The 26,369-nt window shown below is 42.9% G+C and overlaps 1 protein-coding gene across 3 annotated transcripts in view; it reads right to left on the bottom strand.

Moving 5' to 3' along the window:
* PDE3A (phosphodiesterase 3A) overlaps window positions 1-26,369 on the bottom strand; it is a 1,085,163-nt gene that overhangs the window by 255,731 nt on the left and 803,063 nt on the right. For all 3 annotated transcript variants that reach the window (XM_085652713.1, XM_085652714.1, XM_085652715.1), the window contains one exon: window positions 11,589-11,849. In XM_085652713.1, the coding sequence (XP_085508839.1) occupies window positions 11,589-11,849 (261 nt within the window). The remainder of the gene's footprint in view (window positions 1-11,588; window positions 11,850-26,369) is intronic.

Here is a 26,369-nt window from a genome sequence, read left to right as displayed (position 1 = left end):
TAATGGTAAAGTCAGATTTTAGATCACAATTTATATAAATGACACTTTTAGAAAGGTGGTATTTTACTACAATAATTTCTCTGAGGTCTTCTCAGAGTTTCCAGCTGCTATGGCCTGTTAATTGCTCCCCCATCAGGTGCAGCTAGAAGAGTGCCATCATTGGAGGGGCAGAGCTTTGCCCTGCCCCACATACATTTCAAAGGCACTGACTTGGCACACTCAAAAAGAACTTGACACCATGCTTTTGTCACCCAAAACATTTTGGGACCTGGGCAGGGAAGAAGGAAATTCCAGAACCATAGGTGGGGTAAAAACTCCATCAGTTTCTCGTACATCATAGCTTACACTAGGTATAAACAATGGACTCTCAGACCATATCTTCAGTACACTCCTGGACCTGCGGAATAAACAGTGGACCCTCTCGGAAGACTACTGAAGGACTGCCTTGTACTCCAGATGACTGCTCTGCAACTTGAGACCTGCCTTGTTTCTCAGAGGAGCCCTGCCTTCTTCTTCAGAGGACTGCCCACCTGCTTGAGTCCTGCTTTGCTGCTTGAAGGAGAGCGGACCATCTCATTGAACTCAGAACTACCAAAGTTATTTGAAGGATGAGTTGGCTGACCCCCTATTCTGAGCAACAGTAGGCTCCAGAGGCCTCCCTGCAACTGCCCAGCTGACCTGCTGCAACTGGACCTGCCTGAGCCCTGCTGGCCTCTGCTGGAGTAAATTCCTGATACTCTAGAGGTGCGCACTCAAGTCCAGGACCCTTCGCTGGCATCAGTTATGCTCCTCCTGTGAAATCCAGAAGTTTGAGCACCGGACTTTGAGAAGGTTACTCTTTCAGTAGATCAACCACTTCCCTATATCTGACCTGCACGCCATCGATGTCAGCCTGAACTTGTGAGTTTGTTCTGGTTTATCATGACCAGATACCCATAGTTAGTGCTTTCTGCTTCTTGCTACTATTTTTACTTAAACCTTTAAAATTACATCATTCCGGTTCTTCTGGATAGATTTTTTGTCATCGTGGTCTCAAATTGTTTATTCAACTTTTCTCTATTTTTCTAGATTGGTGTGCTTTGTTTTCACTTTAATAATATTTCTGTGCTGCATAAAATGCATTGCATTTAAGTTAAGACTTACTGCTTTTGTGCTATGCGACCAGAGGGTAAAGCACGGGTTAATTTAGTGACTTTTGTGGTTCACCTTAACAGGCATTGTGGTTGTTGCTTGAAAAGGGCTTTCACTTCCTTATCAAAAACTCAATTTCTCATACTTCACCTGAAGAACGTTTCTGACTATCGACTTCTCTTACAAGAAGATGGCTCACTTAAGGGCTCCTTCTAGCAGGCTGGCACTGGAACTGGTCTCCGGGGGTCAATTACTTGCTCTTCTGTTTTCCGGCTTTATGGACTGGCAAGAGAACTACTGATTACTGATTCCTGATTCCAGGAAGGGACTGCAGACCACAGAGCGCTGGACTATGCTGCAGACTTGCCTGGAGAGAAACCTGGTGTTTAGAAGTCTGCCTTGAGGAGCTAGTGGCTAAAGAAGTAAGTAGAAGGAACTTTTACAGCATTTATTTTTTAGAGTGAGACTTTGTCATTTTTTTCACCTCTTTAATGTTAAAGACGGATTTTAGATCGTAATTTAGAAAATGCCACTTTTAGAAAGGTGGTATTTTACTGCAATAATTTCTTTGAGGTCTTCTCGGAGTTCCCAGCTGCTATGGCCTGTTAATTGCTCCCCCATCATGTGCAGCTAGAAGAGTGCCATCATGGGAGTGGCAGAGATTTGCCCTGCCCCACATACGTTTCAAAGGCACTGACTTGGCACACTCAAAAAGAACTTGACACCATGCTTTTGTCAAACAAGACATCTTGGGACCTGGGCAGAAAAGAAGGAAATTCCAGAACCATAGGTGGGGTAAAAACTCCATCAGTTTCTCGTACATCATAGCTTACACTAGGTATATACAATGGACTTTCAGACCATATCTTCAGTACACTCCTGGACCAGCGTAATAAACAGTGGACCCTCTCGGAAGACTACAGAAGGACTGCCTTGTACTCTAGAGGACTGCTCTGCAACTTGTGGCCTGCCTTGTTTCTCAGAGGAGCCGGCCTTCTTCTTCAGAGGACTGCCCACCTGCTTGAGTCCTGCTTTGCTGCTTGAAGGAGAGCGGACCATCTCATTGAACTCAGAACTACCAGAGTGATTTGAAGGATGAGATGGCTGACCTCCTATTCTGAGCAACAATAGGCTCCAGAGGCCTCCCTGCAACTGCCCAGCTGACCTGCTACTACTGGACCTGCCTGAGCCCTGCTGGCCTCTGCAGGAGAAAGTTCCTGATCCTCTAGAGGTGCGCCCCCAGGTCCAGGACCCTTTGCTGGCATCAGTTATGCTCATCCTATGAAATCCAGAAGTTTTTATCTTTGAGCACCGGACTTTGAGAAGGTAACTTTTTCAGCAGATCAACCACTTACCTATATCTGGCCTGCACGCCATCGATGTCAGCCTGAACTTGTGATTTTGTTCTGGTTTATCATGACTAGATACCCATAGTTAGTGCTTTCTGCTTCTTGCTGCTATTTTTACTCAAACCTTTAAAATTGCATTATTCCGGTTCTTGTGATTAGATTTGTTGTCATTGTGGTCTCAAATTATTTATTCAACTTTTCTCTATTTTTCTAGCTTGGTGTGCTTTGTTTTCACTTTATTAATTTTTCTGTGCTGCATAAAATGCATTGCATTTAAGTTAAGACTGACTGCTTTTGTGCTATGCTACCAGAGGGTAAAGCACTGGTTAATTTAGTGACTTTTGTGGTTCACCTTAACAGGCATTGTGGTTGTTGCTTGAGAAGGGCTTTCACTTCCTTATCAAAAACTCAATTTCTCATACTCCACCTGAAGAAGTTTTCTGACTCTCGACTCTTCTTGCAAGAAGATGGCTCACTTAAGGGCTCCTTCTAGCAGGCTAGCACTGGAACTGGTCTCCGGGGGTCAATTGCGTGCCCTTCTGTTTTCCTGCTTTAGGGACAGGCAAGATAACTACTGATTCCAGGAAGGGACTGCAGGCCACAGAGCGATGGACTATGCTGCAGACTTGCCTGGAGAGAAACCTGGTGTTTAGAAGCCTGCCTTGAGGAGCTAGTGGCTAAAGGAGTAGATAGGAGGAACTTTTACAGCATTTATTTTTTAGAGTGAGACTTTGTCATTTTTATCACCTCTCGAAGACCAGGACAAAGTGGTAAGCAGTGTCTTAGAAGATTCCATCCAAGATGGACAAGAAAATCAGGTTCGTACTACTGAGACCTATTAGCTATGCTAACAATTGCTTCAGCTGGGCCTCGTGGCAAACTTTATTGAGACTTGTGAAGCACTGCCCAGCTACAGCTTGCCTGTCTATGAGATTCTGACTTGCAAAAAAGTGGCTAAATTCAAACATCAAGCCAGGACGAAGCAGGAAATCTATTTGACCAGCAAAGCGGCCGGTAGCAATGAACTATAGGTCAGCTCTGCTTTAAGCATTACTGTATCCAAACCAGTGGCTTCAGCTTGAGTTTGGCTTTAACATATACCTCATCTAGCGATCCTTGCTGGCTTTAGCATCTCAGCATTGATGTTTGCCCCAGGACTTGGTTAAACCTGACCTGAATGACCTGCATGCATCCACCTCTGCTCCATCGTGGTTAGTCTTGAATTGCTCGGATGTCTCTAAAAACTTTGAGAACTTAAAAAATAAATATGTTTGAATCCCCTTAGCCTGTTTTTATTTTCTTGGTGTATTTCCATCTCATTAGATTTTCCCCTAGTATTCCAATTTGGTTACGAATTTTATTGTTCTTTACTTTACAGTCGGTGGTAGCACTTGAAGTTAACGCACACCTCAGTGGATTCACCAGAGTGGATTTAATGAGTTTACAGTGGATACCCCCTTCCAAATGAAAAACCCCATTCCTGACACAAACCAACACCTACAAACACTAAAATGCTGAGCTACAGAACCTTAACTCTCAGCCCATCAACTGCTCATGATCATAGACATGATATTGTCTGACAGTAACATACTGAATTAATGACGATATCTCACAAAAGCTATTTACTCTTTTTCTCTTGTATTTAAAATGAAAACAGAGCCTTGTATCTTTATTTTCATGGTGATAAGTTGTGTTCAAAGAGGTATTGCAGCATTCCATCTACAATTAAGGTGCAATGAGTGCAATTAAAACAGCATTTTAAAGAGCTTTAATTCGTTTTCCAAAAGCAAAACAGAACAGCAGTTTTTTGAGGTAGTAAAAATATGGTGCACATTTATCATGAACTAAATTGCACTTTTGTGGACACCGTGACAGAACACCAATTCACAACCATCCCGACCACCACTCCATTCTCACTCCAGCCCCCACTTCCTAGTAATAAATGCAACTTTCTCTTATGTTAGGGCAGCATCCATGCCAACCTCTCCATGTGGGCATCGACAGCTGGGTCCCAAGCACCTTAAACTCAAAAGTCTGACACCATTCTTTTGAAGTATCCTTTTTTCACAAATTCCAGTGGAAAAGAAAATAGCAATATTGCCATTCCCTTCCCACTCTGCAAATGTGGAGATATGTGTAATTCTATCCTCTAATTCGTAATTATATTGTTTTGAAGGATATATTTATTTTCAGTAACAAACACATTTATTTTACTTACCTTAGCAGGAGCCCCTTGAACCTGGCATTGACTAAGTAAAGCAGCCCTCTAATTTACCGATATCTACTATTGGGGGCTTTCTGGTTGTGTTGCACATTCACTAAACTCATACAAAGAATTGTGAGGTGCATTGCCCTGTTACAATGTTTCTATTGCTCCACTAAACATGGTTGGTCTTATTTGAGTGATGTTGTGTATAGACTTTGTACACCTAACTTTATTTGACCCATGTCACACTGAGGAGACATGACAATTCACTATTTGATGTTTGTATTTGCTACTCTAAATGTGATTTGCAATGGCTTTCGAAATATCTGTCATCACTTGGGAAAGTAGTTTCCCATCATGAGAGACATGCATCATTCTTAGACAACATGTGGTGCGTTGTTAGTATTGCTCTCCACCCGTCAGTTTTGTTTTCACTGCGGCTGCATGTTTTTTGAAAGTACATCTTTTTTACATGCTACTGCCTCAATCACATTCAGCGATTATCCCTACTGCAGAAAGGTCCACTGTTTCTGCCACTGTCTGACAGCAGTATTACACACCACTACCTAGTGAGTGAGGTTCGTCTGCTGTAGTGTACCTTTTTTGATAGACTGATGGTCAGTTTTCTGGTTCAATACAGATCAGGATATATGTTTTTGTGTTTCCTGCCCAGTCAGCCACCCAACTAGCAAGGCAAGCAAAACATTGATATATTTCTATCGTCACTACATAATTATCAGTATATTATGGTATGGTATGGTATTATTCACCTAGTCTACTTTTAGCGTACACACTGATGGTTGCTTTGACCGATACTTTTTTAAGACTTCTTCTTAGTAATACCTTTTGTAAAGCATCGGGCTGTTAGTTGAGCAAGATGTGAAGCTTCACAAGTAATAGATCCACATTTCGCTCCTAACTGGGAACCAACCATCAGATTGTAGCACTTGACTCTCAGGTTAGGTAAGCAGAGCAGTCCCAGGCCTACTCAGGGGAGGTGGTGTGGGCTAGTAATCTCACACAAGAACAACACTAAATAAATGTTTGTCCAGGCAATACTTGTCCTTTGAAAAAGGAAAAGTACAGTTAATTACAAACAAATTATAACTACTAAATACTATGCATTAGTTTACAAATATGTCAGGCAGATGGAAATACCTTGGGTGACAATCTGAAATTCCATTTGACTACTAATCGGTCATGACCCACAACTCACAATACTACCACCTATAACAAGGGCTCATCTCAATAAAATACATGGCAAGCCTGTTGGCTTTGTCAAAGAGTCATTACAACAATATAAAAGGCAAGCCAATAGGGGTTTTCAAGCGGTCACCATATTATGATATAATGCAAGTCTTTTGACTTTGTCAAGGGGTTAATACATAATAAGAACAAAAATGACATTAAAAATCACCACCACTGCAATCAGTAACAATGTTTAAAAGTAAGCATTAAAGTTTATAAAAGCGTTGCAATGTTTACTAAAATTAATTGTCTGCAAGATACATTAAATAAAGCTTTGGAAATCAATACAACATGTGTCTGAGTCTTTCTTTGCACACTTCAGGCCGCACAACCTGAAGCCATAGACCCAGTCACAAAAAGTCTCCACACTTCTCAGCTGTAGATCAAAAGCTCCAGTCCTGAAGGGCTTTAAAAAGCATGGGGTCATTGATTCAATGAACCAGGTGACTCATGGGAAGCTTTTAGTCGGCTTCCAAAGGGGGGCTGCCACAGTCAATAAAACCCCCAAAACACATGAGAATTATGCTGAAGTTGTCCGAACCCCTCCTTGGGGCACCACAAGGACTAAAGGATATTCAAATGAGTCTCTTGCAGGGTAGTATTGGGGAGCTCCAGCCACCAGAGCTGTGAATATCTAAACAGCAGCTCTCTGGCTGTGCTGAAGCTCTGGTAGCCTCACATCGTTTATCTTTCCTTTTTCTCTCGCTTTTTTTGATGGGTGTCCTGATCCTACATGGGGCATCCCCTGCCTCCTCTCTCATTAGGGCAGCATGGGGGGGCTATTTTCATGCTGGCTGGCCAGTCCTGCATGCAAACCCAGTCCTCGGGGGCCACACAGAGCCGAAAACCCTTCAGTGCTCGAGCCCGACACCGTCTCTCTCCTCGTTCTCTTCTCAGAGGAGGTGGGGGTCTTCCTTTGTTATTGTGGGCAACAGGCATGGGGTTCTGGGGCCTGCGATGAATGTGTCAATCCCCGGGAAGAAGGGGGTTCTAAGGGCACCAAGGGAGTAAAGGGAGGGGGCCCTAGTCACACCTCCTTCTGAATAGAAAGTCAAAACGAAGTTTACACGATCTCAGAGGTCTTGGCCCTCCCAGGGAGAAATCATGAACGTGGCAGTGGAGCCCCCACATGCTGTATCATTTGCATTAGGGTAAAATTATTGTAGCCGCTATATCTCAGCTCCCTTTAGGCCAATTAGAGTGTACTTGGGCTTGTTTAACTCATGGGGGTAAGCTCCAGCCAAAAGAAAGATTTTAAGCTGGCCTTCTGGCCTCTAAATGGGAGCACATTGTGGTGAGCTGGCTCCCTGAGCCAGCTTCCTTCTTTCCTGGCTCCTGGTCTTCTCCAACTTGTCTTTGGTGTGTAAGGGGGCCAGCACCATTGGCATTAGAGAGACCTATCTAGTCCTGGGGGCAGCTCCAGATACAGTGCTTAATCCAGTAAGTAATCTGGTGACTTGTCCTTCCAGCTACCCATGATGTTGCTGCCGTCAACAACCAGGTCTAGGTTCATGCTCTCTTTTCAGGTTTTGGGGATGCCACCTTTATGCCCAGTGCCAGCCTATGAGTGGGGTACCCTACTTTGTCTAACCCTAAAACTGGTGCTGGTCAGTTCCTCCCTTACCCCTGGGTTTTGGTCCAGCCTGGCTAGTGAAACAAGGCCAGGAACAGGCCTGATGTCAGGGTCCTTTGTTTGGGGCAGATCCCTCTGAAGTGTAAGCAAGGCAGGGCACAGCTCCACAGCAGCCATCTGATCAGGAAGACCCACTTTCCTCTACACCTAGGCCTTTTTGTCCACCATCTGGCCCCGAAACACACATTTCTCAGTTGAGGAACCATCCCCAGTCAAAGAGCAACTAGCCACTCACAGAAAGGCCAGGAAAATACTAACTTTTTAAAAGTGGCATTTCTAAAATAATAATTTAAAATCGAACTTTACCTTTCAAAGACGATTTTAAATTACAATTAAAATCAGTGGAAGAAGTATTTTTCGAGCCACTACTAATCCGAATTTAGCATTTGATTAATGTTACAATGTGCCCAGTGATTCCATATGACAGCAGCTAGCCTTGCTACAGAGAATCATTTTTGGGGATACTTTACTGTAAGTATATGTTCAGCTTTAATTTTTACATGTCTTACTTTTAAATATCATGCACGCTGCCTTAATGGGCTGTATGGTCTACACATATGGCTGACTAAAAATGTCAACGTAAGGTTTAGGTCTGGCAAAACAGTTTTTTTGACTGCTCAAATTTGCAGTTTAAAACGTCCTCAAGCAGGGTTAGCTGTGTCCAGCTACCAGGTGGCATACAACTGTGGTCTCTCAAACGTAGCCCGCGCATGTGCGCACATTCATGTGCACATGTGTTCATGTGTAGCCAGCTCAGTGCCCCTTACCCACACTGATGTTTATTTTGCCAACTGTTTCACTCCAGAAAAGATATGCCATCATGCAATTTAGGCTTGGTCCTGCTCCAAGTAGGAAAGGTACATTTCAAACGGCCACACCAGGTCCCCTCTGAAACAGAAACAAGCAACTCAAGAATGGTTTCTACCTATTTGGACTTCATTAGTAAGGTGCAGTTTGATTCCCCTGGCACAGTGACCACACCTGAGCATACATATTTAGGTCGTCATACTGAGGAAACTAAAAAGGTTGAGCGCTTTTTTATTTGTTTTACTAAACTATAGGGTCCTGGTCCCAGAGACAGACCATTCCATTTGGTGCGTGAAAGACATATTCCCTTAGCAGCTTAGATCATTCTTTTAAAAGGATTCTATGTAAACACTTCATTATGTGCCTCTAGGGATATTTAATAATCTAGTACAGGATTTGCACTGAAGATTAATTCTAGATGTTTTATTTTATTTTGATGGCCGGGTGGATAGTTAAACGGTAAATTGATGTTGTGATTAAAGACTGCTAACAGGGAATATGTGTACTGTGACAATTAGTATCTTTCTTTGATATTGCCCCTCCATATTTGTGGCTTGATCATTACCGTTTTAGATTATGATCATTATAAATATAAATCTTTGTTTTCCAAAATGGAGTGTTGGGTTTGCTGCTTAATACTAAACAAGTTAAATGGTGAATGTGGGGTAATATAATACTTTATTTTTATTTAACTTTTCGGTGTCATTTCTCTACTGATACTAGTGCCAATCGATGCATAGAGCAAACATTTGTCTGATCAGACCAAAGTCTGCTTCCTATCGGGGAGCTAGAACAAGAGTTTTATAAGCCTCTTGTATTATAAAATGGGGATCTATGTTGCATATACATTGTAGAGAATCGCTCTTTAGATACTTAGCATAATTATCAGTGGATGTGATTGTTTTCATTTTGTATAATGTTGTATTTTTATATATGTGAGTGTAGCAATATATATTCAGGCATTTGATTGTATAGTATAATTGTCTTAAGCAGAGGGCTTCTCATTAATTGTACAGCCTTACAAGTGATGGTAGCAATAATCACATATTTGAAACAAACAAAATACCCATTTTGCATCACAAATCTCAATGCCATTTCTGAGAAATCCAGCATATACATTTACTAAAAAGCAGCCTAAATAACATATAACAGCATTTCTACAATTTACTTGGGAAAGCATGTATTTAACTACTGCATAGGCAGGAAAGAGTGGAAATCTAAACTCTGATGCAATGGGAATGTATTATCTGTAATGAGTTATATTTAAAAGAAAGGAAACATCCAAATGTATATAAATCACCCTTACATCTCAATCCATCGATCAGGTCATACTTATAAAGCACGGCTTGTCACCTGAGAGGGTATCCAGGAGTTTGTTGCAGCTATCAGGCAAAGAGTCAGTTCTTGAGCTCTTCCCTAAAGTGGGTCAGCGATGGTGCGGAGGTGGAGTGGGAGGGCATTGCAGGCTTTGTCAGCAAGATGCGAGAAGGAGCCTCCTCGTGTAGAGCAGCAGCAGCGTATGTGAAGTATCTGGGAGAGGGCGAGGTGTGTGGAGCAGAGGTGCATGGGAGGCTGTTGGAAATTCAGACGGTAATTCATGTAGGTGGGAACTTGGTAGTGGAGGGTTTCGGGGCATGGGTCAGAAGCTTGAACTAGCATCTCTTCTGGATCGGCAGCCATTGGATGTCTTTCAGGTGCTGGGTGATGTGTGTCCACTTGGGCAGGTTGAGGAGGAGTCTGGCGCAGTGTTCTGGATCAGCTGGAGTCTTTGCATGAGTTCAGCAGTCGTGCCTACATAAAGTGCGTTGCCGAAGTCCAGTTGACTGGTGATGAGGGCTTGTGTCACCATCTTCCTCATACAAATGGGAAGCCACTTAAAAACTTTGTGTGGCATACGGAGCGTGAGAAAGCAGGCTGAGGAGACATCGTAACCTGACGTTTAATGGAGAGTTTGCTGTCGAGGAGGATGCTGACATGGGTTTTGCAATCACTCTGATATTTATTTATGAAACCAAATTGGATAACTGGTTTAAGTGCTTTAAAATCATTCAAACATTTTACATTTTTCATAAACTATTTAGTACAAGGTTTGCTCTAAGCTACAGTAGTTTTATATTATCAGCAGTGTGGTTACCCTAACTCTTCAAAGAAGTAATTTAATTAGATGTAATCATGTTCAACTGCCTGATGATATATGCTCCCCAAAAATATTTAAATACAGCATCAGTAGTTACTGTTTACTATCTTTAGTGACAGAACAGAGAAATTATTTATATTTCTGACTATTGCCTTGAAATACAAACATGATACCTATTTACCATTCTAGTAAAATACCTTTTATTAATACTGGAGTTTAGAATACATTTCTTTACATAATGTTGTGTATTGGTTCTATGAAAGGTATGCTAAATTCTATTTAAAGCCTATAATAAAATGACCATGATGTGCAAAGGGCCTTGGAATCATTTAGAAGCAAATACTTCACAAATTAAGATCTATGACACTGAAACATCAGGCAATCGAGAAAAATTTGTAAAAAATGCTGTTCAATTCTAAATGTATCATTCAGTTAATGTAAGGAAATTTGACCTGTCAGATCAATAGAATAATCTTTAGATATCTCAAAGAAGTGCAAAGTTTAGGACATTTTCAAACCTAAAAATTTACTTAAAGCTGTATTGCATATAACAAAACACCCTCATCAGAATCTGCGGAAGGGAATTCCAGGATTTCAAAAGAATTAAGCAGTGTTTGAAAACAGTAACCAATTACATTGCAAACATGCTGCTGTAACTCTATCTGTCTGAATTGGTTGCTGTGGATGGAATTCTTGACTTAGTTCTGCAGCAACACCTCATAATCTTTGTAAATTAATGTAGGTTCAACAAACATGACGCCATGGACTGGGATGTGGCCCGAGTAATTACCAGTGGCTGAGATTAATTCAAGCAACCCACCCATCACTTTTTTTAATATACTTAAATGATTGAACAGAAGCACAACATTTTGCTGATTTGTCCAATACGTAATGTTTTCACTGAATATAATGAAATTGGTCTCTTATCATGACACTTTCATCACAGTACAACTAAGTAAATTTATACATTTTCCTCCGAACAAGCATTATCAGCCTTACTTAAAGCATGAGGCTCTATTACATAAAGGTTCAAATTTTAGATAAATGTTTTATTAGTCAAAAAAATGCACAACCTACTTTGGGGATAGCCAGCTTTTCTCCTTTCTCTGGACACTCTTCAGAGTCAGAACAAGTATAATTTTCATTGAAAGACACCAGGGTACTTAGTCTTGGCTTATGAATCGGCTGGAAGGTCAACTGGGTGCTGAGAAGATTGCTGACTGCTCTCAAGGAGGTGATTATATTCGGAGGAAGTGAAGGATCTGCCAGTAGGTCTGTAATGAGCCCATGGGCTTCTCCCATAACAGCAATATCCACAGTTATGCTTGTACCTGAAGACTGAAGAAAATGGCAATGTATGGTAAAAAATGATATGTTGTGTTAAGAAGCATAGGATGATTTTGACACTTTACAAGGATACAACAAACAAATGGCGTCAGGAAAATGTGAAGATACTCTAGTAAAGAAATGGAAATAAAATTCATTGTCAGGAAATACCCATTGAACAACAATATAGAGTGCTCAATTGCAAAATTATCCATAAACTTTAGTGACACTGCTTAGTTGTTAATGGTTTTGTTGCACATACAAACAGTTTGTATATTATGCTTTAAAAGCACTGACTGTTAAATAAGTGTTGAATCTGGTGATTGTAACTGCCAGCTCAGAGCATAATAAATGGCAACTATGACATTATCTACACAACAGAGTTATATAATCCATGAATAATCAGCAGTATGTTGACATGACCCTACAACCATAGAAACACTTGTTAACTATGGGAAACACAATTTTACCAATCCATGGTAGACATTTAAAAGATACTGGCTAATTTTCCTGCATTTTTGATTCACACTTGTCATATTCACACACATGATACATTATGTGCGTGCATGAAAATTACACAGAATGCCAACTTAAGCATGTTTGTCTTTTTGTAAATGTACACCACCGAAGGCATGAAAATCATTTAATACTGTCTCCAAGTGGATAAGATCAAGCTTCATTACTATGAAACTGTTTGAACCATCTTCTCCCATCTAGGATTTCCACACAAGGTCCACGCTACCATCTCTCATGTGCTGTCTAAATTTGATTATGCCAATGGCCTCTACGAACCATCATCTTTATCAACTGTGAAAAGACTACAATGAATTTGGAACTCTGCTTCAAGACTACTCCAACATAAAAGCCACAACCCCACATCTTCACTGCCAAAAGGGCCATGCATTGGTTACCAGTTACCAGAAGATCTACCTTCAAGCTGATTTCTATCACCCACATAGCAATACATGGAACATGACTGTTGGACTTGGCCCTTCTGGCAGGTTCACCCCTGAACTTTTTTGATTTTTACTGGTGACTTGGTGTGGTGATTGTTTGGTTTCTGCGCACTTTCCCTGTGTCCCAGGGTAAAGTGCGTGCGTGCTCTGAGTGCATGTGGTGAGATAGGCCTGCCCTCCCATAGGAATGCATGGGGAATGTATGTGTCCCTAGTAGTTCCTGATGCGTGGGGTGTGCAGGCCCGAGTTTGGTATGTGCGGACTCGTGGGAGTGAATGCTGCGCGATGATGTGTGCGGCGTGCATGTACCTAGTGTGGAAGTGCCACTTCTAGAAGTGGGCACTTCTGTGTGCAGTGTGTCTGTCGCGTGATTGGCTGGTCATGTCATGTGACGGGCTAGGGATTCCCCAGTGTCAGGATGAGTCACCCAGTGGTGAATGGGGAGATCAGCAGCTAGATGGGTGGGAGGAGTCCACCTGGGTCCTGAATAGGACAGGGTTTTCCAAACATAATGCTGGCCCCGCCCCCTGTGGTGCGACTGACGACCCTAGCCCTTCCAGTGAATAGAGTGAGGGGCTGAGCACATCAAGGGTGCTCCCCAACCAGCTGCGACTGGTTTTCCCCCTCACCCTGAACCCAGAACAAAGGGTTTGCCTGTATAAAAATGGGGCTGTGTCCCCACAGAAACTGTTCTCTGCCAGGATCTTACCTGAGGGGGGCTGCTGCTGCTGCTGGACCAGAGGACCGCCACCTGGACTACCTCCCTGCCTGGAGGCCCAGTGAGCTGGCTCTGGGTCCAGCCTTGTCCCCCACCCCTGCCCTGCTGCATGCAGGGAAGAACATTGCTGGACTTTGGTACTTTCCTGCTCCCCAAAGCACCTGGGAGCGCTTTAATTTGCCAAAGCGCTGGGAGCGCTTTATTTGTCCCTCAAGCGCCTGGAAGCGCTTGTAATTGCCTTTTAGCGCTCAGAGCGCTTTATTTCTCAAAGCCGGTGCCCACCCGGCGTTTGCCCCGTCTGTACAGATTCTGAAGTCCCCTGGCAGGTGCCCACCCTGCCAGGGACATTGCCGTGGTCATTGGCGGGTGCCCACCCCGCTTGTTTGTCTTAATTTCACGGCGGGTGCCCACCCCGCCATGTATTTCATATCGCGAGGGAGCCTACCCCTCTTATTGCCGAGAGAAGTCACCGCCGCGGCCGGGCTCGAAGGAAGTCAGGCAGGCCGGGGGCGGGACTCCGGGACAACAGGAAGTGGGAGGGCGGGAGCCTACCCCGCCTCCCTCCGAAGACTCGCGACTGTTTGGTTGGGCCCCGGAGCAGGCAGGAGCCTACCCTGCGCCCCGGTGCCCTCGCCGGAGAAGAGAAGCGGACGTGTGGCAGCTTCCCCTGCAGGGCTCCCGTGAGTGGTGAGAGCCCTGCAAGGTCCAGCGGAGCAGCGCGCCAAGGAGAGAAGCGGAGAGCCTCCCGCCGTCACCGGAGACACCAGCGCAGCCTCCGATTCAGCCGGTGAGTGGGGAGGAAGGAAAGGGTACCTTTGGTACCTAAGCCCCGAGGGGCCCGCGCTCCCGTAGCTGGTGCCTGCTTTGGGGCACATTGACGGCTCTCGCAGCTGCCCCACTTGTCAGAGGGCAGCTGCGCCCCGTGAGCAAAATTTGGATTCCCCTTTCTGAGTCCGCAAACGGGACTCCAACCCGGGGGCAGTATTCTTCTCAAGCCCCGTGAGGCTCCAACAGACGGGGGCATTTCCTGGTGATTAGAGCGGCCCCGGAAGGCAGCGGGCCGCTCCAACGTGAACGGGGCACATTATTATTTAGAGCCTGCGAGGCTCAAGGGGCACAATATTGATTCAGAGCCCAGACAGGCTCCAACGACTGCCATAAGTGTCCTAAGGGCCCCGAGGTGCCCAGGCCCCAGTCCCTACAGCTGCCCAGCACTTCGTGGGCAGCTGCAACGTTTAGGTTGTGCCTTGTGCGCCGGGCTTGCACAGCCTGCGCAGTCGCGCCCTGACATTCTTGTATATTGGGTATTTCTGCATCCTGAGAGGCCAGTTGGCCTGCGGACAGTTATCTGGTGTTGTGCCCTCCCCTAGGGCGCTTGGTGATTTTTATATATGTACTTTTGCGCCTGCGCAATGTCTTTATGATATTCTCCTTCCTAAACTGTGTTTATGCATTGGAGATTGTTTTACTAGTAGTAATTATACTAGTGTGTTCTTGTTTCCTTTCCTGCACCTCTGAATGTGTTTATGCGTCATGTGCTTTACACCTCTAAATGTATTTTATGCATCCTGTGTTTATGTGCTTAGACCCCTACAGGTAGAGTGATACTTAGGTGGTTGTTTTTCCCCTAGTACAGGTGGTACTAGTGAGGTCCTAGTTCCCTGCGTGGTATTCCTAAAGGTGGTTAGGGTTGCGTAGGTGGTACGTTCTGATACCAGTAGTTACTGGTTGTGTGCTACATGTTCTATTTTTAGTGCTACAGTGATTGTGTGCTATGTTCTCAAATATTATTCCTACGTTCTAAGTGCTATTCCTACAAAGTGCTAATTCCTGACAGTGGTCCATGTGGCCCTGTCCCCTGTATATATAATCCCTTGTAAATTCTGCCCGTGCCTGTTGGCACATTGTAAAGTGTGTGTTTTTATCTAATGTGTTGTGTATAATACAAAGGTTATTTTTATATAATACCTTGTGTGGAGTTTCCTTTGTGGTGGGCCTTGGGTGTTGTTGCTGGGTGCGCGCGCAAACGCTTTACACATCGCCTCAGGGATAAGCCTGTCTGCTCGTGCCAAGCTACCAAGGGGGTGAGCAGGGGTTATCTTTGGCGTGTAACTTCCTTGCCCTGACTAGAGTGGTGGTTTCTGCCTGACTTTGGCGCAAGCCTTAGCCAGCCAGAAATCCCATTTCTAACAATGACCAATTGTCATCAGGAATAAAATCACCAAATACATACAACAAAGGAACACCTGCTTCAGATTGGCATCTCGCCTCTAAATACCACCAAACAAGAAAGAAAACATGGGTGGTACATCTTTCTCTGTCCAAGCAGTCAAACTAGGCAATTCATTACTCCCTAAACTAAGATCCACAGATAACTATCTTATTTTCAGAAACCTACTCAAGAAGACATGATCACCATAGTCCAAACACAAATGTACAGCATATGCCATTGCATGTAAACATGTATAATTTGATTACATATATGTATTTAGATATGTGAAGGTCTTTGGTCAAACATACATACTAATTATGGTTTACCAATATACAGATATTCTCATGGGTCTGCTAAACAGATGTATATATTACCTAGGGTTAAAATATAAATATAATTATTTCATGCTTAACATGTGTATATATAGGTCACAGCATAGTTTACATTTACGTTATTGCATGCATGCTTATGGGTCTCTTTTATTTTTTATTTATCACAATGTGTGAAAATTTATATGAGTTATTGGATTACATTCTCTGTCTTACACAATCATAACAATTGTTTCTATAAGTAATCAACACTATTGAAATATTAGAGAAAATATAAAATAAAATTATATAAATAACTTTTTTAAACAAACTTTCCCCCCAAAAAATAAAAAATAGATAAACAAATTAGCTTTATGTACTGCAACACTTGAAAATCTGAGTCACAATTTTTTTTCCATACATCTACATATCAGACTTTATAAAATAGAACGTTATCTCTATTTATTGTTTATATCTTTAAAACTTTACTCATACTGTGGCAGGGGGAACCTTCAACTCTCTCCAAATTCTCCTACTACATGTCTCATCCTATAGCTCTTTCAATATATCCTCTACCTCATTCTCTGATTCATCCCAACCCTCATTGTATTACTATGATCTGCCTAATATTCCTTTCAAGACTCTTCCCCAAATCTCATTTTACTACTTTTATCTCCCAAATAACACTTTCCAAACTCTTCCCTCCTCTATCCATCCTTTGAATCATTCCAAACCTCATTTTACTACTATCATCTCTCTAATAACACTTTTGAGACTCATCCCTCCATTGACTCATCCCAAACCTCATTTTACTTCTATGATATCCCCAATAATACTTTCTAGACTCTTCCCTCCTCCATTCCCCTTTATCCTATTCAATCCAACTAACAGACGAACATATCCACTGCTCAAATAAAAAACGTATATTTTGCTATATTTGTCCACCAATAATCCACTTTGGGTTTCGCAGTAGCATGCAACATGCCGAAAAGAGTTTCAACACCTCATCTGGGGTAGTAAGCGCTATATAAATATAAATACAATTTAGTAAGCGCTATATAAATATAAATACAATTACAATATCAGTAAAAATATATGCGAGACAATGTTACTGAAGCTTTAGCTTCTGCTTCGGTAAAAATATATAATTTTGCATGTATAGATAAGACAAAATACTTAAAGTGAGAACAGCAACAGAGCATTACACCAAAGTAGGGGTTATACTTTAAGTGAGAACAGCAACAGAGCATTACACCAAAGTAGGGGTTACACTTTAAGTGAGAACAGCAACAGAGCATTACACCAAAGTAGGGGTTACACTTTAAGTGAGAACAGCAGGGGTGGGTAGGGAGGGGGTGAGTGTTGCAAAACGTGGAGCGATCAGGAGAACTAGAAGAGTATAAGGTGGTAATGAAGCATGTGGTGGTAGCTGGCAGTTTTGAGTTATGCAATAGAAAGTAGAGGCAGCAGAAGGGAAGGAGGGAGAGGTGGATACTGAAAGCTGCTGTATAATAGGGATACAGCATACAGAGGATGAGAGAAGGGGAAACTAAGGAGATATGGTATAGGAGGGAAACAGCCTTTAAAACAAAGTATTTTCCCTTTCTATGCATTTTACCATGCAAATAATATGGTGATTACAAAAATGGGGTTTCGGTGTGAGTGGTGGTAAAGGGAGGTAAGGGTGATATTACAGTTTAGGGGTGAGTAGCATTAAAGCAGGTATGGGTAATTTTAGTGTTTAGAGGTGGGGCAGTGGTAAAGGGAGGTAAGGGTAATTTGAGGGTTGAATGGTTGGTTGTGAAAAAAGCAGGTTGGCAAGCCCCCCTGCCTCCCCAAAAATAAGAAAAAATGACATTTGGATTTCCCTCCTATAAAAATGTTAATTTAAGTAATTTAAAAAATAAAAAATTATTTTTACTTACCTTCCATATAATAACTATGCAAGGTAAAGGCAGGTGTGGTAAAGGCATGCATGCTAAAGGCATCTACATGGTAATGACTGCATGGTAAAGTTTACGTGGGAAAGGCATGTGTGGTTTTGCGAGCGTTTTAAAGACACACGGTCGGTATGGCATAATGTGGAAAGAAGGTTCCAGGATTGTGACTAGTGTGGAAATGTGGATTTTCCTGATCAATTATGTCCCCTATCTTGGACCCCAACGGTTCTATATGCATGTTACAAGTACATGTATGTTCCCTCCAGTTCCAGTTTCCAAGACGCAAACATATGTGCGTCCACCGTCAACATGTTCTCTGTCAGATCCGCCATCAATGGGATGGATATTCGATTCCTAAGTATGAAAGGCCACCGACTTTATATGGCTAAGTTACTCCATTTTTACAGTTCAGGCAAGTAGGCCCGATTCTGTCCTCAAAGCCTTTCCCTGCTCTCTGCCTCTGACAGCTTCAGCTTGAGCTCGCATCTGTATCCATGAACTTTGTCCTACTCCCTGTGCAGCTAACGGTGCCTGCCTCGGCCAGTTTCGCCTGCCTGCCAAGAAGCTGTATTTCACCTTCGAATTATCTACTTTGCTTTTCAGCCGATGCATTCCTGTCTAGTGATTTAGGTAAACATTTCCTTTAGCTCCCAAGCAAAGGACTCGGCCTTTCCGTCCTCATGCAAGTAATTCATAGCCCTGTCACCATGGAATATTCCCATCCTCTCGCATTCAGTGTAGACACTTAGACGCTTGTACACACACGCACAGTCAGTATAGAATAGATTCTGCCCGAGAGTCCTTCCTTGTGGATAACATAGTTCTCTAAACATAGGATGTTAGATATGATTTGGGATTAGGTTGACTTGACCCCCCAGACTTTTCGTCTCCACATATAGAGCTAAATGTCAAGTCCCCTTCACCCCCTAGTTGCACGTCAATTACACGTCATGCTGCTGCGCGCGCATCTATGTTAAGTATTATCTTATAGATCCACCTATGTATGATAATCAGAGCCAATCATGTTTCTTTTTGCTCCTTATTACGCCTAGTTTCGATTACATACTTACTATGTCATTTCTCTTATCAATTGTTACGCCTTCTACATTCGTTTCATTGTAATGTATGACCTATAAAAGTTACTTCTTGTCAATAAAGTATTGTACTTCACTTCCTGAACCCTCGTGGTGACGGAACCTGAAGGCCGCCACTCGAGTCGGCCATTTTGGAATAAAGCCCATTCAGAAAACCTCTTATACCACGGATTCTGCCTCTTATTATTCTGAGTTATTTTACTTTATTTTAGATTCCGTATGAAATTCAGTCTAGGTAAAAGAATATTTACCACATAATGGCGCCCGAATAGGGACACTTTCTCATCTCACGCGCCGGCGGTGCGTTGCAGGCCCGGTCTCCTGCCACAGCTGGACGGACCATAACGCGTACCAGCAGGATTTCCTGTAGCTCCCTCCGGTCAAGCGGGGGCGACTGAGGCTGCGATCAACCCAGACGAGGCGGTGAGAAGTGCGAAGTATCCCGACCAGAGCCTAGCTGAGAGAGCAAGATCCGAGGTATACAGAGGCCCACCAGGTTTTCGAAGTCCCGATGTCCAGAGGGTCCACTGTCCGCAGTCATCAAGTCCCGTCCATTCTCTGAGGCCTTCCGTTTCAAGGAGCTACTCGGTGAGTACCATCGCCGGGGAGGCGTGTTGACGCGCACATAGGTTGTGCCGGTCAAGACGGATTTGGGTACACAAATCCGGTCTGCACTGTTTAGCAGTGTATATGTACTGTTTAGCAGTATATCAAGTATTCCGAAGTATTCAGTTATTGTCAAAAATTCAGCTTGGTGATTAGTTATACAGACTGTCATCATTGTCGGTCATTTTTTAAAATGTTTAATGTTTAAATGTTTAAAGTGTTCAAATGTCTTGCATATTGTGGTATGAATGATTGTTCATTGTTCACTGTTCATTATTGTGTTTTCTCGTATTAAGTGAGTTCAAGAGTAAGTATCAGATCAGTTGTCAATATGCCGCTCTTCTCGAAGTTAAGACAGATTACTACCAGAAAAGGGGTGCTTGAAGAAGCAGTTCCTATTCCTCCTAGGGACACTCCAGGGCATTTTATGTATCACAAGCATGGCTTAGATGCCATATTATTTCTTGATTTATGGGTAGATTATACCAAGGGATTGCCAGAAAGTCAAAGGTGGCCCGCAGCGGGAACCTGGGATGCAGAGTGCATCATGAAAGTGGAGGAAGAGTTATGGAAAAGAAAAGTCAGACAGTCACAGAAAGACGCTGTTGAGTTATGGCGTAAAGAATCTCATAGACGTACAGAAAAAGCACGTAGACAAGAAGAGAGGAGTAAAGAAAGTTCAAAGAAAGTTCAAGAAAATCTATTAATTGAGGAAGGTATCCGAGTGAAATCAGAACAAGTAGATAGACAAAGAAATGCTCTTATGAATGGTATGTATCCCCTTCTAGCCGAAGGACTACCTAAGGCTGTTCCAGAGATGCCAAAAGACTTGCCACCCCCATTATTCCCAATTAAGGTACATCCTAAAGGGCATCCCAGAACCGCAGAAGATGTTTTTCTTTCCTCATATCTAGATGACACAGCTCCCGAGTATGCTAACCCCGCACCACATAGACCGTCTGGCGGAGGGGTTCAACGTCAGGATCAGGTATCTGTCCCCGTGCAACAGCAAGTCCCGACACAAGCTCCGGCAAGCACATCTGTTTCCGCAACTGTCTCCGCAATCGATTCTACAGTGGTATCAACACCTATAGTTGCTGTGTCACGTTCGACGAATCCATTCACACCCGACGCCCCAGATGGGGCCACGGGAGGTGCTAGCAATACTTTTACGCCACCTAGAATAAATAAACTTGTTTTTCAAGAGTCAGCGCATTCACGTACACCCAAATTCGTAAGTGAACGTGCGCTTAAGGAACTCCTTATAGATTGTAGATATGACCCGGTGGTCGGTAAAGAGGACGAAATGGTCCTGGCATCATTACGTATTAGACGAGCCGCAGAGTATTTAGCGAGGTTACCAGGAATGACTACGCATCTAGATAAAATATATCATTTTGTTCAAACAGGGCGAGATCCAGAATGTATTAACAGAGCTATGGAATTCCAGAAAGTAGAGATACAGGGGGAACTGTTACGTTTCCTCATAAACTGTATGATCAGAAATCAAGACCGTCCGGGGGTAGACCCGAATGCAATGCTTATTCTTACAAGATGGAGCCAGAATATATCAGAAGGGAGACACGATAAGCAAAACTGTATAATAGCCATGTGCCGAAAAATCCGTAAAGAAATAGAACGTATTCATGAAGAAAGATTGGAAACAGACGAGTTCGAGCAAGATGAAGTGTCCGAATCAGGGAATTCCGCAAGACAGTCAGAGACCATAGCCTACGTAGGCAGAGGAAGATCCTGTAATAATACTAGATGTTTTTCTGATCCCATACACTCTGTATGTCCAAATAATAGCAGAACGTATCCGACGCCTGTAATAAATCTGAAGTCTCCTGAACATTTGTTTCAAGCCGCAGATAAAATACTACGAGAACGAAGGGGTTACCACCTCCTCGACTCCATGGATGAGCAAGAATTAGCCAGATCAGCCGTTCACTGGATTGACAGTCCTGAAAAATACGGTGATGAGACCGTAGCACACACGTTTTTTAACCTCAGTGCAGATGAACAACGTTTAGCTGGAATCTATATGATTCAGCAACTCCTTATATTATATAAGAGCCAACATGCTGACCCTGGTCCTTTACTTGATATATTAACGGAACTACTCGCGAACAGATGGAGAGGTTCTAGTAACAAGTTAATTAAAGAAATATTAGTGTCACGTAAACAGTATGTCCTTTTTGTAAGTCCAGATTCTTTCTCGCTGCCCCGCAAAGAAAGAACGCCGTATCATATGGATAGACAAAACCCCTTACGAGAAGTGCACCCAATAAAAGGCGAAGACAATCAGTTTCACCGTGTATTTGTATACACACCCATAACAAAAATTGAATTGTTAGAAATGAAGAAAGTAGTACCCAGTCATGACAAAGACCCAGCGGGTTTCCACCGAGAAATTAAGGACATGTTACTGATGGGAGAGTATACCTATCCTGATATTATGACGATATTAAAGGTGCTCTTACCTGCTGGCATTTATGAAAAACTGAAAGAAAAAGAGTGGGAAGTGGGAGACCAAAAGATAGATTGGACAGCATTAGAAACGGAAGAAAAGGCCCGAACTGCAGGTTCAGGGCTCGGGGATAAAGTTAAAGCATTACCAGGTTTACTAGTACAAGTACTGCCACGTTTATTAACTACGAAAAAGGAAGATTGGGGTGCAATCTCAGCCTGTAAACAAAAGCATGATGAAGACACAAGTGATTATTATGCCCGATTTGAAAAATGTTTTGGAATAAATAGTGGTATAAAAACAAGTAGTGAGTCGTATCCACATTTATTTGTGACAAAATTAGTAGAAAATGCATTACCTCCAGTAAAGAATAGAATATTGAAATTCGAGAGTACCTGGCAAAGTAACACTCCGTCACAAATGCTACAAATGTTACAGTATCATCACAATAGAATTAGAGATGAACAAGAGCATGAACAAAGACGTATGAAAGATACAAAAATGAAAATGCTAGTGTCTCAGACAGTACCAGCTGAAGGACATAAAAAGGGTATGACACATTCCGATTCAGTAGGACCGGTAAAAGGGACATGCAATTATTGTAAGAAGCCAGGTCATTACGTACACGATTGTCCAGTTTTTAAACATAATATCGCCATAGGTAAAACACAAGAAAGACCACGGCCACTCAGACAGGATCAGAATGAACAAGGAGCTATGCAGCATGCCCAGGCCATGCCAGCCGCACAACAGCCAATACAGTTTGTGCCAGCTGCACCACCGTTGCCTACTGCTGCCACACAGACCACAACACGACAAATGTATCAGACTGCACAGTATGAATATCCTGAGTATCAGCGTTACGCATGAACCAGCCTAGAGAGGGAAGTTGACTTACCCCTTATCGAGATTCCTGTAGATCAAGAAGGACCTTATGTACATAGTGAATTATTAGGTCAAGATAGAAAATTCTTACTCGATACAGGGGCAAGTCGAACAACTATAAAACGTAGTGAAGTTCCAGGGGCACCCCTCTCAGGCTCTCAGAATATCTCCCTTGGTTTTTCAGGAAAACCTATTGTTAATGAAGTATCACAGCCTCTTCCACTTACGATAGGACCTTTGACACGAACTACAGATTTATTGCTTACTAAATCATGCCCAGAAAATCTGTTAGGAATTAAAACTCTGAAAGCCCTAGGAGCCATAATATGTTGTTCTCCAGAAGGAGTAAGGTTGTTTTTACGTGATTTTAAAGGTCACTATGTGTCTAGAGACATGGATCCCCGACTACAGACTTTACCAGCGCATCTATGGGCACAAGGCCCTACTGATGTTGGTTGCATGAACATTACACCATACCGAGTCACATTGAAAGCAGGAGTGGTACTACCACGAATGCGACAATACAAGTTACCGCAAGATGCTGTAGTGGCTTTGCTGAAAATCATTGATGAGCTAATTGTCCAAGGAGTAGTTGTAGAAACAGATTCCAATGTATGTAATTCACCGATAATTCCGATTCTTAAACGAACTGATCCTACTGCTCCGCCAGTATACCGATTGGTTATTGATTTGCGTGAACTAAACAAGTGCATTGTGCCACAATTTCCTGTGGTCCCCGATATATCATCATTGTTGACAGCAATTGATTCCGAAGCAACATTCTTTACTGTAATTGATCTCAAGAATGCCTTTTTCAGCGTCCCAATAGATCCGGAAAGCCAATATTTGTTCGGATTCAGTTTAAATGGGCGCAGCTTTAAATTCTCACGCGCTCCCCAAGGATTCACAGAAAGCCCCAGCATCTACAGCCAAGCACTGAAACGAGAACTTGACAGTATCCACATGCCAGTCAATACTGCACTGCTTCAATATGTCGATGATCTGCTGATCACCGCGAGAAGCGAACGCGAATGTGAAAAGGCTTCTCTGACAGTTTTACATTTTCTAGCCGACAAGGGGCACAAGGTGTCTCCTTCTAAGCTGCAATTCTGTGTCCAGCGAGTTATTTATCTTGGTCACTCGCTGTCCAAGGAGGGAAGGCAGCTTACACCAGATCGCATCCAGTTAATTGCTAACATGTCAATACCCCAGACACAAAAGGAGGTGCGGGCTTTCATAGGCCTCACTTCATATTGTAGGCAGTGGATCCCTCAGTACGCATTTCTAGCAAAACCACTCATTCAGTTAACCACACAGGAGGCAGCCACATCGACTGTCCTCCCTTGGACTCAGGAACATACACAAGCTTTTGAAAGCTTAAAGAAAGCTTTATGTCAAGCACCTGTTTTAGCAACACCATGTTATAGCAAACATTTTACACTCTTTGTTACAGAACGCGAAGGTACTGCCTTGTCAGTACTCACTCAGGAACAAGCAGGATCACGCAAGCCATGCGCTTATTTTTCCAGTACATTAGATCCCGTAGCTCAGGCTTTGCCTGCGTGCCTAAAATCAGTGGCAGCAACAGCTTTAGCAATCAGACAAAGCGATGCCATAGTGTTAGGACATCCATTGACAGTACAAGTACCACATGCAGTAGAAGTTCTTGTGAACCGAACGCAAACACAACACTTGACCATAGCAAGACTTACCGGTTATGAACTGACATTGTTTCAGCCACACATAGAGATCCGACGTTGTAATACATTGAATCCTGCTACATTGTTACCTGTAATTGGAACAGACCCACTAGCTCATGATTGTGTTGAAATTATTGAAATAAAGACGAAACCTAGACAAGACTTGACAGACGTTCCATTGTTAGATCCAGACCTGACGTTGTATGTAGATGGATCGTGCATGAGAACAAGTACAGGAGATTTAGTGGCCGCGTATGCAGTCACAACAGACACTGAAGTTATTGAGACAAACTGTATAGATACTTTGTCAGCCCAAGCAGCAGAACTTATTGCTCTAACACAAGCCTGTATTCAAGCCACAAATAAGAAAGTTAATGTATACACTGATTCACGTTATGCATTCGGAGTTGTACACGACTTCGGCGTGCTGTGGCGAGAGAGAGGTTATTTAACTTCCCATGGTGCCCACATTCAGCACGGATCCCTCATTCATGCCTTATTAGATGCAATACATCTACCCACTGCTATATCGATTATGAAATGTAAAGCACACACGAAGGTTACTGATATCATTTCTCAAGGCAATGATTTAGCTGACAGAACAGCTAAACAGACTGCTCAGACTCGCACATCCGACATGACAAAGCCAATAGTTCAGACACCAACACAGTGTATGACAATTAAGGATCCCGCACTTGACGTAATTGACATACAGACACATGCTACTGCAGAAGAATTAAAGAAATGGACTGAACTAGGAGGGATCCAGACAGATCAGGGATGGATGACGAAGGAGAAATCTGTATGGTTTCTTCCTGACTCTATGGTCCAAGCCATTATAGCTACAATTCACAGTCCGGCGCATTTAGGGGAGAAAGCTATGCTAGATAGCATTCAACACATTTGGTTCAATAAACATTTACGAGCAGCAGCTAAACAAAAAGTCCGTACCTGTACGATATGTTGTCAGTTCAACCCAGGAAAAAGTGTTCCCGTAGAACAGGGTGGATTTCAGACTCCTGATCATCCTTTTGAAGTGCTCCAAATGGATTATATCCAGATGGAACGATGTCGAGGATTCAAATATGTTCTTGTAGTTGTCTGCGCTCTCTCCCGATGGACTGAGGCATACCCAGTATCAGATTACACGGCCCCGACTACTGCCAAACAGTTAGTTCGAGAATTCTTCCCACGGTACGGTTTACCACGTGTTGTATATTCAGATAACGGCCAGCCTTTCTCATCCGAATTAATGAAACATGTCTCACTTTTGTTGGGATATCAGTGGAAATTCCACTGTGTCCGACACCCCGAGGCAGCAGGTCTCGTGGAACGACATAATCAAATTTTGAAAATCAGATTGTCTAAAATATGTAAGGAGAAAGGTGTTGACTGGATAGTAGCCTTACCAGTTGCACTATTTTACATAAGAATGGTAGCACACTCTCGAACAGGGCTATCCCCGTATGAGGTGATCTTCGGAAGACCACCAAATATGTGGGGGACGCCTATACCACGTAAAATAACTGATGTTAATTGTAATATGCTGACAGATTACTTGGCTTCCTTGATGTCTGCACTACAATCTTGTCGTTCACAGGTAGCTGCAGCCTTTCCTGACAACACTGAGGTGAAACCCCATG

Source organism: Triturus cristatus, chromosome 4_1, assembly GCF_964204655.1.
Source record: "Triturus cristatus chromosome 4_1, aTriCri1.1, whole genome shotgun sequence".
Classification (NCBI taxonomy): domain Eukaryota; kingdom Metazoa; phylum Chordata; class Amphibia; order Caudata; family Salamandridae; genus Triturus; species Triturus cristatus.
The sequence above is the reverse complement of the archived record's forward strand: the minus strand, read 5'-3'. Positions and strand labels throughout refer to the sequence as shown.